Here is a 15,273-nt window from a genome sequence, read left to right as displayed (position 1 = left end):
AGATTAAAACTCACACTCCCTGTCTCCATCTGGAATACACGGAACACTAGGCAGTCCCTTGTTATTGACGAAGATACTTAATAGTGACATATGTATGCACAGGGCTTGCATTGACAACATTGATGCTAATTTATGACTGTTTCCAATTTAACTATCAAAATATCAAGTACACCATAAAAACACAGATATTATTGATTATTTCCCTTTGTGGCATATTAGCCTCCCAAGTAAATTGATTTTGTTCTGGAATAAAATATTCACAGTCTTCTTTTCCCCTCACCTTTCAACTAAAATAATTATGTTTTTAATGTATGACAGTCTAATCTTTCAAATGCTGTCATTTCCCATACTGTATAGTATCAGTAACTTAGGTAATTTTATGGGAACATGGCAAGTTGCTTTTTAGTAGATGCACTTGTAGCTAAATAATCTTCTTTGTCAAATTCATAAGACTCAGATTTTAGATAACAAACTGTGTATGTGTGCTTGTATTTGTGCTTGTGCACACGTGGCCATGTGTTCACATGTAAATGTGTATGTATAATTTTCTATTGCCCAAAATACTTTCATTCAGTATCTCATTCTAAACTCTAAATAATCCTGGGCGGTAGACATGGTAGAAATCATGCCCAATTTAAAGACACAGAAACTGGGTCCTTGGAAATTTTAATAAAGTGTTTGTGCTACAGTTGGTGCTGGAGCTGGAATGAAACTCTCCATACAACTAATCCAGTACTCTGTGCTCTATACAATTTGTCTCTGGCATATAAAGAACCCCAAGTCATCTCTTTTTGTCTTTCGGTTAAGTGTTTATGGTTCAGTCAAATCTCCCTGCCTGGAGACATAATCTAGTTTTTATTCTATACCTATTAAAATCTTGAAATCTTGATGAGCCTAAATGCCCAGAAAACTGGGGTCCTGGTTAATTGGATTTGGTGGTTAGCTTAAGGTTAAATAGAACTTTTTTTTTTTTTAAAAATTGCCATTCCTGTTGAAAATCATCCTTCCATATGAATCTACTTTCCATTTTAATCCAAATGATCATGATTTAATCTTTCGTAATTGAAAATCTTACACTATATCAGGGTTGTCATTTTGAACGTGAATTTTTATTGTACAGAGCTCTAGATGTAGAGGATATTGTAAAGTGAGCAAAATGACTAATAGTCCCAGGATATCCTTTACAAATTTGGGGTGACCTCCTATGAGTCGCTGAAAAAGCACTAAGAAGTCTTGAGTCCAAGTCTAGTTCTGCCACTAAATAGCTATGTAACCTTGAACAAATCTTTTCTATCTTCTCAACTCATTTTCCTCAACAATCAGATGAGGCAGTGAAGCTAAATGATATTCAAAGTCCTTTCCGATTTTACAATCCCTGTCATTCTGTGGCTTGCCTTCCTGTCATTTGCTCCTCCACTTAAAGAATCCTGCTCAATTGAGCTTTCCGGCTAGTTGAAGTCTAATTAATTGCAAGTTTACTGATTCTAGGCGAGGTCCCCAAACAAGTGAGATAAATTTAAATTGAACAGCCGTGATTCCTTCAGATTCCCCAATAGCCAGGAGGAAAGGAGGAAGACACTCCACTTATCAAAGAGTAGCTGTAATGGCAAGCAAGTATAGTTAAGGAGGCAATCTTAGGCCAGTACCGAACTAGTCTAAGACTCTATGTGCCTAATACACCATGGAAATCCTGGCGGCACAGTGGTTAACAGCTATGACTGCTCACCAAAAGGTCGGCAGTTCAAATCCACCAGGCGCTCCTTGGAAACTCTATGGGGCAGTTCTATTCTGTCCTATAGGGCTGCTGAGTCAGAATTGACTCAACAGCAGTGGGTAATACACAATAGGTGCTCAATAAAAGCCTGTTAAATAAATGAATTTAAGAACAAAACCCTTCGTAGAGACAGAATTCAAGATGCAATACCTTACACAGAAATCTAACCTGCCTCAGGTCATACTGTGAAACTACAGTAAAATTTCGATATCATCTTTAATATTATCATTGTCTAATTATGAAATAAATCTAACTTCATTTTATGTTTCTTCTTGAAATAAAAAAAAAAATAATCTTGTTTGAGTGTAAGTTTCAACCAGCTATTTCTTTACTGCATCATGTAAATGCATGATTTTTTTCTATATATTGACAATGATACATAGAGAAAATAAGTTCAGATTTAAGGTTATATTTGCCAACTGTAGATGTATATTTAGAGGCCAGAGGGGTGCATGAAATCACTATATTCTTGATGCTGACCTTACCTTGTTTATCTCCCTGTGCTGTCTCTGAATAATTAAAGTGAACCAATGTGTTTCTTCTTTGCACTCTGAAATCCACTCGGCAGGAAACCAGGGAGAGAACATTTCAATGGAAGGAAGGCCTGGATTCCACAAATTCTCCTGTGCTCCTGCTTTTCCTGTGGGATTGTAGTTACTGAGCTTTAGAGCACAGCACAAAGCTGAATTTGACTGTTTCTTAGGTGGCCTAACCTGAGGGGAGTTAATGTTGTTTCAATTGCTGTGATTATTATATATTGTGCATATTTTAATCAGTAGTTCAGGTTTTGAATTTATGCCTCATGACAGGTTTGTGAGGGGTACAATTTAGAGCAATTTTAAAAATTGAAAGTAAAAAATGTTTTCTATTTTCTGTACCTTATCAAAGATTTCCTTGTTTGGTCAGCAATGGCAAATGTTTGAAGCAATTGTGAGTGAGTTGTATATACCCTCTGGCCCTAGGGTTCAGGGTATTTGAATAATAGAACAATCGTAAGTGCAAACAGGGAGGAACAGCTGTGAGCTTGCGGAGGAAGGTAAGATCATGAATGCCTGGCAAGAAAAAAAAATCTTTATCTGGAAAATCTTTTAAAAGTGACAGATTCCCTTCCAACAGGCTGTTTAGTACTTCAAAGGTGCTTGTTCCAATCACATGAGTGGGTTTAGACCAAGATGCCGCAGCCTTGGCACTGTTGACATTTGGGACTGGAATAATTCTTTGGGGTGTGTGTGTGTACATGTTAGCATTGGTGGGGGAGAGGAGCTGTCCTGTGTGTTGTAGGATGTTGAGCAGCATCCTTGACCTCTACCCACAAGATGTCAGTAGCACCCTCCCCCACTGTGAAAACCAAAAATATCTCCAGGCATTACCAAACGTCTTCTGGGGGACAAATTCACCCTCAGTTGAGAATCACTCTTTTAAATCAATGTTTCCCAACCTAGTCAGTCCTATTACTGGTGAGGCAAAGTATATTGTTCCCTCAACATCTCACTTTACTCAACCTCTTGAGACTCTTGCGGTTTCCTTTTTCTCTTCCCATTTTCGGTATTCCTGTTCCTTCATTCTGAGGCCTTTGGTGGTGGGTTTAGATAATTCTGCAGTCTATAGTGTAATTTGGATGACAGCTATCCGTTTACCTGTAAGCCCCCCTCCCCATTGCTTTCCTCTTAATAAAATGACAACTCCTCATATAATTCTATCTTCAATTAACTTGTCATATCCTGCATTTCTATGTGGAGTCTTAAGCAAAAGGAATATATTTTTGACACAGTAAATATATAAAAGTTTGTATGTATGTTTAATTGACTTGTTTTCTTGGAATTCAAAAAGTTGTAAAAATACAGTATATCATGGCCAACTAGATCAGAGCTATAGCAATGGAGGCCATAGTGAGCCCTGAAGTAACTAGCAAATGATCCTCTACCCTTGCTTGTATAGCCAAATCTATCTATCAATCATTTATATATATATATATATATATATAGCCTATCTGGTGGCGTAGTGGTTAAGTGTTATGGCTGCTAACCAAGAGATCAGCAGTTCGAATCATCCAGGCGCTCCTCAGAAACTCTCTGAGGCAATTCTACTCTATTCTATAGGGTCGCTATGAGTCGGAATCGACTCAACGGCAGTGGGTTTGGTTTTTTTTTGGTTTTATCTATGTGTCAAATTTCCTTTCTTATTGTATTTCTTTCTCTTCCTCTACACTCTTCACTCTCCCTACATTCTTTCTTCATTCACTCTCTCTGGCCTTCATCTTAGACCTACACCATTTCATAGCTCTTCTATCATTGTTTTTGTTGCTAAGAAGCTTACAAGGACACAGAGGCCTGAAAGAATATGGCAGTTTTGGGAAATCACACATGACTTAAGACAGCCAGAATGTAGGGGGAATTGGAGACAATAGCAGGAGCAAGGCTGAGAGGCCTGCAGAGTCCAGGTAATCAAGAATTGTATAAAAGTAGATGTTCATTGAAAAATAGAAACAAATACATAAAATCACAAAGAAAAATAACTGAAAATTCCATCACCCAATGCTAATTACTATTAAGATTTCCATGGTTTTTTCCAGATCAGATCTCTGTGGAGTGGGAATTTGGGGCTGGGGTTGGGTTGTTTGTGTTTTGGTGTGAGGTAGACATACATGATTGTGGTGGTACTATATATACACATTCTGGGGTTTTGTTTAGTTTTTTTGTTTTTGTTTTTTTACTCAACAATGAATTGCTTATTACCTTAGAAATTACTAGGAACACAAAATCTTTAAAACTAAACCAAGCAAAAAGAAGGTTTTAAAAAAGTATAAGGGAATCTTACAGGGAAATGAAATGACAATAAGTACAACCTGGCCTAATGCGAGATGGAACCTTCTCCATTGCTCTCTTTTTTTCTGGAGCCTCTTTGAACATATACTCCATTCTCAGGCTTCAGTCTGGATGGGATTTATTTCTCTGTTCCCTCGTTATCTTTCAGCTCTAACTCTGACACAACATGACCTTGCAGATTTCTGAGAGAGAGAAAACACTTGCCTATCCATCTCTGGTTCAACTAACTATGGCTGAGGGCAGTGGAGAGTGGGGAAGTGTCATGTTATACATGGATAGGGATATCCGTTCCAGAGCTTTGGGCTGAGAGACAATGATCAGCATATCTCATATACTTATGTTGTTACAAATACTTTGTATTTTCTATAGTTACATAATATTCCATGGAATCAGTTACTAGGCTCTTTCCATCTTTGAATCTACTCTCTTCTAGCCAGTGGATGGGGAAAGAGGAGAAAGATAGATCATGGGTGGGAAGTTTTTTTAGGGATCAATCCCAGAAGTGGGAAACATTGCTTCTGCTCACATTTCTTTAGCCAGAAGTCACGTGACCGTATCTAACGGAAATGATGGCTTGGAAACATAGTCTGTGTGCCCAGGGAGAAAGGAGAACATGGATGTTGGTGAGGAGCTAGCAGCCTCTGCTTCAGGAACATTGTTGAGACTGATATTTCGGAGGACAATTAATGGCTTTTATCTGTTTTTCCCTTAGATAAATATTATGTTGGCTAGGTTAAGGGACTGATTCGAATGGTATTTCTTATGTTATAACATTATAAAGCAATCTTGCCTTTAATGTACACGTATTACTAAGACTCTCAAAGTAATTAAAGTTGATAAAGGGAAATGTTAATCAACATCATTCAAAAATTGCACTAGGATGATAATCTAGATTTCAACCTGAGCAGTTCAGTGGGAAAGTCAGGCTCTGTCCCTATGGTATTTCTTTGCAATTAATTTGAAACATTCTTTCCTTAAAATGAGATGTCCTTGCTAATATAGGTTACAGTTCAATAAAATCAAATGATACAGAAAGGCATACACTGTCAACTGGGTCATAAAATAAGTTAGGAAAACACATGTGTGTGGAAAATGAGGATGAATAAAAAGGCAATCCAAGTATATAATACTCCTCCCACCACCCACCTGTTTAAAAAGAAAGAATAAGCCAAGTAACCAGTGAGGACCAAGTCTATGAAAAAAGCATGTTGCTCAGAGAGTAAAATTGGGACCTGACTTTCAACTTTTGTGAAGGGAAATACAATTGAATTTATTTACAAAATGGAGAAATTAAAAAACAAGCCCTAGCAAATTGGGGATCTGTGTTAAATTTAAACATGTGATCACAAATTTTGCCTGGGTAGCATGTTTGTCCCCATTTTAAATAGTCCCAGTTGTGGAATAAACTCCTGAAAACAATAGCATGACATTCCATATTCCTTAGTGGAGAAGCTGTTTAAAATCATAAGAGGATTGAAAATGTCACCCAGCAATAGTTTTCTAATTTTTTCTAATTGTTTTCTTGTGTGAAAAGATTATAACTTCTTCATCATGTCTCAGGGTATAAATTATTACTAAATATAAAAAAAAAGAATGAAAATATTGTAAGCTTACTTCTAAGTAAATAATTTTTATATATTGGATGAAGCCTTTTAATACAGGAACATTTGTATTAATAAAAAAAATTAACTTGATATTTACCCTTCAATCGGTGCAGAGTTCTTTCATATCAGGTTTTAAATTAAATTTAGATCTGCAGAGCATGGATCTAACTTGGCGAAAGCAGGAATGAGAGAGTGACTTGAAAAGCCGTTATTATGAAGTAGGGTATGATTATTTATTTTAATTTACTTTTGAGGTCTACTAAAGCAACTTGATCAAACATTATAGATTAGGTAGTATTTTCTTTCCTAGTATTCATGTGTCTATGCCAGCACTCCTAAATGCAACTTATCTCTAAATTTCTTGTTGTAGAAACGTTTAATTTATATAGGAAAGTTTGATGTGCTAGCAAATGAAAAAATGTTCTGCTGTCTCCCGCTTTCTAATGGACAGACATGACGGTTACCTCGTTTTCATGATGAGGATAAGTACCTTCCTAATATCAGTTTGTCACTTCTGTAATTTTAAGAATTGGAAGAAATATTTCCATAAAAACATATTCAGTGGAATACTAATCTTTTTCATATATTCATATTTAAGGGAGAAATGTCAGATAATCTCGTGAATTAAGAAAATTTTATTGCCTTAATGGTTAACATTATGAGTGCTGTCACGAGCTGATATATGCACAGTGGTTAAGTAAACAGATTTTATTATTCATGCATGGATTTAAAAATATTATCGAACACCTCTATTGTCAGGCACCATTCTCGATGCCAGGTATACGGCACTGAATAAGACAGACATTCTTACCCTCGTGTAGCTTACATTTCTAGCGATCAGCAGAACTGAAGTTAATCAGCAAATCTTATCACTTACCAGTTGTGTGACCTTGGGCAATTTATTTAACCTTAAGATTTGGGCCTCAGTTTCCTCGTCTCTGAAATGAGGATAATCTATCTTGTTAGGTTATTTCGAGGATTCAGTGAGAAAAAAACACAGTATCTTAGCAGAGTGTCTGACACATAGGAGATGTTCAGTAAATGGTCACTGCCATTGCCATTAACAGTGAAATTATTTGTATTATTTTATTAAAGTAATTATTTCAGTATCAAAATGCATCTGAAAAATAAATTAAATGTGAATTAACTATCTCCTTGATTTATTTATTTTCGGTTACATGAACATGAAATGAAAGCTTATAGTTGTCCTTTTAGTCAATAAACCAAGAGATATTTACTGACAAGTGAAACACTTTAGAGTCCCCAAGCTTCATGCTTTCTTCCCAGTGAATCAAGAGCCTTTTAGAAGAAGCAAAGGCATCATACAAATCAATATATACTCATTGAGTACCTTTGAAGTACAAGACAGTGTACCTAGAAATTAAGACTTGATTCCTGCCTTCAAGGAATTTACAGTCCAGAGGCAGTAAAGAGGTAGGGCAGATATTGCTTCTGATTAAAGGAGAAGCAGACGTAATAGCCATGGGGGGAAAAAAAATTTCAATAAGAGCTTTTCCATTAGCTATTAACTACCTCATTTGCAAAATCGTTTAAGAATACCAATCTAGACCCTAGAGTACTTCCATTTCAGAACAGATCGTAGAGCTAATACTTAAAAAAAAAAAGCCTAGAAAAATTAAGGCATAGATAGATATACTGAAATTCTTTTTTCAAAACCTCTTAAAAATTACAAAAGGCATGGAAAGGGTGTAACCTTTTTGTAAATGCTTGGCACACAAGCGTGAGGAGGGAGCATGTGGACTGTGGTAGCTTAAAATTTGGAAGGAAGAACCCTAGGACAAATAAAATGAAATCCTAAGCAATCCTACTTTATGCAGCTGTTAGTATAGGAATACAGTGGGTTACCCCAGTAGGTTCTCTAAGCTAATATTGCCGTTAGGTTTAAAAAAAGAAAAAAAAGTTGCTGTCGAGTCAACTCTGACTCATGATGACTCATGTGTGTCAGAGGAGAAGTGTGCTCCATAGGGTTTTCAATGGCTAATTTTTCAGAAGTAGATCACACAAGCTTTTCTTTTAAGGTTCCTCTGGGTGGATGCGAACCTCCAATCTTCTGGATAGCAGGCAACCCGGTGCATTAGCCTACTGTACCATCTAGGGACTCCAGTTTCAAAAAAAGTTTGGATAAATATGGGAGTATCAAAAATGGATTATTTAGGGAAAACTAGAGATGTTGGGAGCCCTGGTGGCACAGTGGTTAAAGTGCTCAGCTGCTAAACTAAAGGTCAGTGATTCCAACCCACCAGCTGCTCAGCGGGAGAAAGATGTGGCAGTCTGTTTCTGTAAAGATTCTGTAAAGATTATAGTCTTGGAAACCCTATGGGGCAGTTCTATTCCATCTTATAGGGTTACTATGAGTTGGAATCAATTCAAGGACAGTGGGTTTGGTTTTTCTTTTCCTTTTTTTGGTTTAGAGATGTTGAGGTTGATATCATGGCAAATAACCATTCTTTTCTGCAAAACAACACTAAGTATTTTCATTAGAGAAGAAAATGGGACTGACTCAGGATGGCATTTTTTTTTTTAATCTGTTACTTTTGGAAACATAAGAACAAATACCTAAATTCCACTATCCTATTTGAATGTGATTTGGTCCTATTAACTTGACTCAAGACCTTTTTGTCGTAGTTGTCTTCTTCTTCTTCTTTTTTTTTTTTTAACTCAACCTTAACTTCTACTGAAAGTAAGTTCAATTCCTTCTTCTGCGTATAGACATGAGTCAAATGCTTATAGCTAAGGGAATACAAGTTTAGATATGCATCTCTGAAAAATTCTTACAGGACATAAAAGAAAAAAATTCATTGGTTATAGGTCTGTTGTTAGAAAGCTGTAGATTTCTTGTCTATTTCCTGTAGAATTTTAAGTGTCACATTAAATCACATTATTTAGTGCTAACAGATACCCTTAGAATTATGTAATATGAGGGATTTAAAAGAGAGAGTACATTTTCTCCTTTTTTATAGACAATGTTAAAATCTTTACAGGAGCATTTATTATATTCCCATTTACCACCACTGGGTCTCATCAGTCTTGAAGCTATTTTTTTTTTTCAATTTCCTCATATGCCCATTTCCTTTTAGCAATATCTTGCTTTTCCTTTTTAAATGTGAACTTGGATATTAAAACAGATGCAAAGAAGAGTGCTACTTACACATAAACTCTTGAACTGCATTTTTATCAGTTGCTCTGTGGAAAAAAACCAATTGTATGAAATTGATAGCAACATTTTTAGTATATCCTCAGGTCCCTAGGGAAAAGCAATGTGCTTAGACAGATGATCTGATTTTATGAGCACATAGCTGAAGTCTAGCACTGCGCATTTGTCTTTATGCTCCTACTTTTTTCCGGGACTATGAAAACACGTTTAGGCACTAGTTTCGATTTCCAACAATGGACTGCAAAGCCTATGACAATACATAGCATTTTCATTGCTGTTTTTCATGATGCATATCAGCAGAGAATCTTCATCTGAGCTTGTTAATAAGAAACCAGGAGCCTTAGTATATGAACTCATTTGATTATCTGCTCTCACCGAGGACTGTGATTTGGGTTCCACTCAAATATGAATTAGTTTAAATGTTGCGCTGCTGTATCTGTTGAACTTATTCATTATGCTGAAATACTTATGAAATTATGCTTGCAGATCCTTTGGTGTATAAAAAAAAATATCAGGATGAAATTTACAGTACTCAAGGATATTGATTATTGCTTGTAATTGCCATCATAATAGCCAACAATTCTCTGTCTTTCTTTGTCTTTTCTCTACCTCTTAATGATATACCAAACCAAATCAATATCCAACATATTGGGCCACTTACATTGTCTCAAAAATCCAATTGTTCTCCTTCATAAATATGCTAAGGATTAAAGATTTTATCTCCACACATTAAGTAAAATAGCCCCATACTGCTGGGTTTTTCCTTTATACCGTAAGAACATATCAGAGTGTTGTATAGGACCAGTTATATGTAACTGACAATTTGTCACCTGCAGAGTAACCACAGGGCAGGGGTAGGGAGGTGAGAACGTGGGGAGGTTACTCTGCTATGTTGCCCATAAAGTACTACACTTCTTGCTGCAAATTAGGTGGCCAAAGAGAGAGATGCAGACTAGAGGAGCTCACCAGACTTTAAAGAAGAAATCCACCACCTTATGACACAGAGGAGTTTATTTCAGGGCCTCACAAGGAAGTGCAAGCAAATAAAGAGAGTGCAAAGCTATGATTCACTTATTCACTAAAATATATTTATTCTTATTACTACTATATACTGTTTCTCTGTTCTGGGAGTAAATTAGGCCCTCTCAGAAGCAGGAATAACTTCTTTAAATTCTCATCAACTAAAGGGTAGTTTCTTTATAATGTTTCCTCAATCATCCAAACTAGTTAAGACAGTTTTTAAACTAGTAGAACAACGTGTGACATAGTCGGAGAATAAACACTTATTATGTAGTGCTATTTAAATAGATTGTATTTGTTCAGCCCAGGTGGTTAGAATCTGGTGAAGAATGTGGTCAGCAGGTGGCATGGGGCAAAGGAAATACACTATTTTGGAAGACCCCAATTTCAATTTCAACCACGCCATTAACTAGCTATGCTACTTTTGAGTAAGCCACTCTTGTTCAGTTTCCCTCAGTTTCCCTAACTGCAAAATGAGGTTGGACTAAAAATGAGATTATTTCTGAAGTCCCTTCCAACTCTGTGATTCTCTAGCCATCATTGTCACATTTTTTGCTATTGATGTGGTTCGATTCAACATCGTCCACACGCCAAACTCAACAAAATGCATACTTATTTTGTACCTAAACAGACGTGGACTCAAATTTTACCATGTCTAAAAATTGCATAACCCTAGTATAGTGTATGGTAGTGTAGTGCTTAAGAGCAATGGCTCTGTACCTAGAATGCTTGGGTTTGAAACTCAGCTTAATCAATTACTAGCTCTGGAACTATGGACAAATTAACCTCTCTGTGCTTCTGTGCTCTCATCTGTAAAATGGAGATACTGACAGTAACAGAGTTGTGATGATTAAATGATGTTAATACTTTGGGAAGTATTTAGAACAATGCCTGGCGTAAGTAAGCACTCAATGAATGTTACCTGTGGTGAAGATGATGATGACTACTACTATTAACATTCTACTCCTACTAAACCTCTTACGGTCTGTTTCATCATCTGTAAGATTAGGACAATGGTATCAACCTCACAGACGTATGAGGATCAAAATAATGCATATAAAGTGCCTAGCTTGGTGCCTGACCCTTCTAGGTGCTCAGTAAATTCTAGTATCATATTCATATAAGTGAAACAACTATTCCTGTGGTTGGTGCTATCCAGTGCATTTTTTTTCCACCACCACCCCAATGTTTTTCATCCTAGTTACAAAAGCAATACAACTTCAAGGCAGAAAACTTCAAAAAATACCCCTACCATCCAAAGGTAATGAAAAGTATTATTTTTCCTTGAATATATTTTCTTCTTTTAAAAATTGTATCTTATTGCCCATACTGTTTTTGAAACCTGCCTTTTTTCAATTTTTTCACTTTTCCTAGTGAATACATATTCTTTTGCAACATAATTTACAATGGTTGTATGGTATTCCACTATGTATTTGTAAAATGATACCTAACCAAATACCTCTTATTGGGCATTTAGGTTTTTTTTTCTACTATAAATAATACTACAGTGAAAGACTTCTTGTATACATTGTCATACACATAATTTTCTATGGATAAATTTCTATAGGCATAATTATTGGATCAAAGAATATGCATATTTAAAATCTTTTGATGTTGTTGTTAGGTGCCATCTAGTTGTTTCCTACTCATAGAGACCCTATGTACAACAGAAGTGTAAAATGAGGATATAATATGTCCTATAGGGTCATGGCATAGTGGTTAAGAGCTACGGTTGTTAACCAAAAGGTCAGCAGTTGGAATCTACCACGCGCTCCTTGGAAACCCTATGGGGCAGCTCTACTCTGTCCTGTAGGGTTGCTATGAGTCGGAATCGACTTGATGGCAGTAGGTTTGGTTTTATTTTTTTATAGGGTCACTATAAGTAGGAATTGATCCCACAACAATGGATTTTGGGTTTTATTTCATGTGATTGAGAACTAAATGAGATAATGAGTGTTTAGCACAACACATGGCACTTAGCTTTCAATAGGTGTGAAATATATACACAAAAACACACTTTCATTTGTTTGTCAACTCCTTCCATGTGAATAACTCACTACTGTTTATGAAAGGTCCATATTACAATAGTCATGAGCATTCAGTAATCAACCTGTAGTAATTCAAACAGGACAGCAGCATGACTCTTCTTATATGAATTTCCAGAACAGACACAACTAACCCACAGTGGAAATGAAAAATCAAAATAGTGGTTGCCTCTGGAAAATGGGGGTAAGGATTTACTTAGAAAGGGCAGGAGGGAACTTCCCTGGGAAGGATGAGAATGTTCTGTATTTTGATAAGGGTTTGGGTTGCACAGGTGATTGCATTTGTCAAATCTCAGCAAATGTACGCTTAAAATTTGTGCATTTTATCATGTATATATTTTGCATTTTGAAAAATCAGTAAAAACATATTGAACTCTAATTGATGATATGCAAGTTGAAAATATGTGAAAGGAAGTGTACTGATGTAGCAACTTACTTTGAAATGCTTAAAAAATAAGATAGATGGATAGAGAGAGGGGTAGATAGATAGTTATGATACAGTGAGTATGATAAAGTGAGTATAGTCAAATGTTAATTGTAGAATTTAGGTGGTGAGTATATGGGTGTTTATTATAAAGTTCACTCAACTTAGCTGTGTGTTTGATAGTTTTTATAATAAACTGTTAGAGAAAATATAATTGCAAAAGCTGGCATCTAAAATTGCATAGTGAGGAAGGTCTCAAATGCCGGTTTCTAGGATGTTCTAACTATCAAAATGCCCAGTGAGTGAGATGTCTCTTTCTGGTTTTGAATCGACTCTTGAAGATCTTATTTAAAGAAAGACAGCAGTATAGTAAATAACATCAAATATGGAATGTTAACACTCATAGATTGAGAAGTTCACTAGACAGCAAGTTAGGGAGCACAAGACCCCTGTTATGGATTAAACTGTGTCCCCCCAAAATGTGTATCAACTTGGTGAGGCCATGATCCCCAGTATTGTGTGATTATCCACCATTTTGTCATCTGATGTGATTGTCCTAGGCGTTTTAAATCCTACTTCTATGATATTAATGAGGCAGGATTAGAGGCAGTTATGTTAATGAGGCAGGACTCAATCTACAAAATTAGGTTGTATGTTGAGTCAATCTCTTTTGAGATATAAAAGAGGGGACCTCCTATCACCAAGAAAGTAGAGCCAGGAACAGAGCGTGCCCTTTGGACCTGGGGTCCCTGCACTGAGATACTTCTAGACCAGGGGAAGATTGATGACAAGGACCTTCCCCCAGAACAGACAGAGAAAGCATTCCCCAGGAGCTGGTGCCCTGAATTGGAACTTCTAGCCTCCTAGACTATGAGAGAATAAATTTCTGTTTGTTAAAGCCATCCACTTGTGGTATTTCTGTTATAGTGGCACTACATAACTAAGACAACCCCTTTCTTCCTCCTTAAAGATCTAAATGGGAAAACAAGAGGAAGCCCACCAAGAGCAATTAGAGTTAACCCTCATTACATGAAAATTTCAACAAGCCTTTCCCAGTTCACCTGAGCTTTGTCATAGCATAACTGTTCGGTATTAATGGAGTATGTGTTTTGGTAACTACTAGATTTGGTTTTTATAACCCAAACTTTTGTTTCCTTCTCATAGGCATTTCCTGTTCAAACATGGATCTGGTTCCTCTGCTATCTTCAGTGCAGCCAGCCAGAACTACCCTTTGACATCCAACACCGTGTACTCACCCCCTCCCAGGCCGCTTCCTCGAAGCACCTTTTCTAGACCTGCCTTTACATTCAACAAACCTTACAGGTGCTGCAACTGGAAGTGCACGGCCTTGAGCGCCACAGCAATCACAGTGACTTTGGCCTTGTTACTCGCGTATGTGATTGGTAAGCCCCTTTTATCCATGCCTCAGTTTCTTCTTAATCGAAGTCTTGTTTTGCTTGTGGGGTGAGGGAGTTCTCTCAACTCTGGGATCTACAAATGTGGGCCAAGGCTTAGTGTTATAAACAACAGAAGAATTTCTAATTAGTTTTGTCTTTGTACTTTCTAACCTTAAATACTGCAGAGACGATGAGTAAGGAATGCTCTTTGAGAAGAAATATTTATACTACTAACAGAGTCTTATTGATTGCAATTACTGTAGTTAACCATTTTCCTTTCAATTAAAAGGTTGTTATGGTTTTCTCATTAGAAGTCATAAGTGCTAATCTACAATAGCTTCTTAAATTATAGTTACACAATAACACTGCAACTAAATTTCTGGGTAGTAATTTCCTTAAAGCAGTAGTTAACTGGTGGAAACTATCAGAAAATCCAAAGCATAATTTCTTCCCAGGAATTCTGATTTTTACACGGGGGCCAAAAAAAAGGAAACAGAAAAAAAAAAAGTCTTCCTATTTTTTCACTTGGTAAATGGCTACGGAATTGTATGGCTACTATGTGTGGGAAGGTAAAGCAGAAAACAGTCATGAGGCACTCTTTCCACTTTTAAGAAAAAACTTTCTTGTTATTCTTGAGTCACCCTGATTAAAGTCACCCTCACTTGATAGCAAATCGTATTGATTTTTCTAGATGGCATTTGGTTTTGACTGAACATTAATTTCCTTGCTTGAGTGGGTCTGCGGTCTAAAATGTAAATTAACTTAAGAAACATGTATTTTGTGGAAGCCTCTTCCTAGAATGAATAGAATGTTGTGGTCGAAAAATTTCTATCCAGGTATGTCACTGGGAAACAACTTCTCAGGTTTAACTCAGTTTCGTAATTGAAGCAAGATTACCCACTAAGACACAGTGAATATAATTTTGAGAGGTAGCTATAAAGGGATTTAGACTTTCTCATGATTATGAATACTAAAGTAAATTTGGTTGATTCCCATTTATGCAAAATAT

General features: G+C 36.5%; 1 protein-coding gene across 7 annotated transcripts in view; it reads left to right on the top strand.

Moving 5' to 3' along the window:
• The window catches only part of TENM1 (teneurin transmembrane protein 1), a 618,409-nt gene that overhangs the window by 249,371 nt on the left and 353,765 nt on the right, over positions 1-15,273 (top strand). For all 7 annotated transcript variants that reach the window (XM_010594654.3, XM_003414757.3, XM_003414758.4 and 4 more), the window contains one exon: positions 14,032-14,270. In XM_010594654.3, coding sequence (XP_010592956.1) covers positions 14,032-14,270 — 239 coding nt within the window. The remainder of the gene's footprint in view (positions 1-14,031; positions 14,271-15,273) is intronic.

Source organism: Loxodonta africana, chromosome X (assembly GCF_030014295.1).
Source record: "Loxodonta africana isolate mLoxAfr1 chromosome X, mLoxAfr1.hap2, whole genome shotgun sequence".
Taxonomy (NCBI): Eukaryota; Metazoa; Chordata; class Mammalia; order Proboscidea; family Elephantidae; genus Loxodonta; species Loxodonta africana.
Note: the sequence above shows the minus strand (reverse complement) of the source record. Positions and strands in the feature narration are given on the sequence as shown.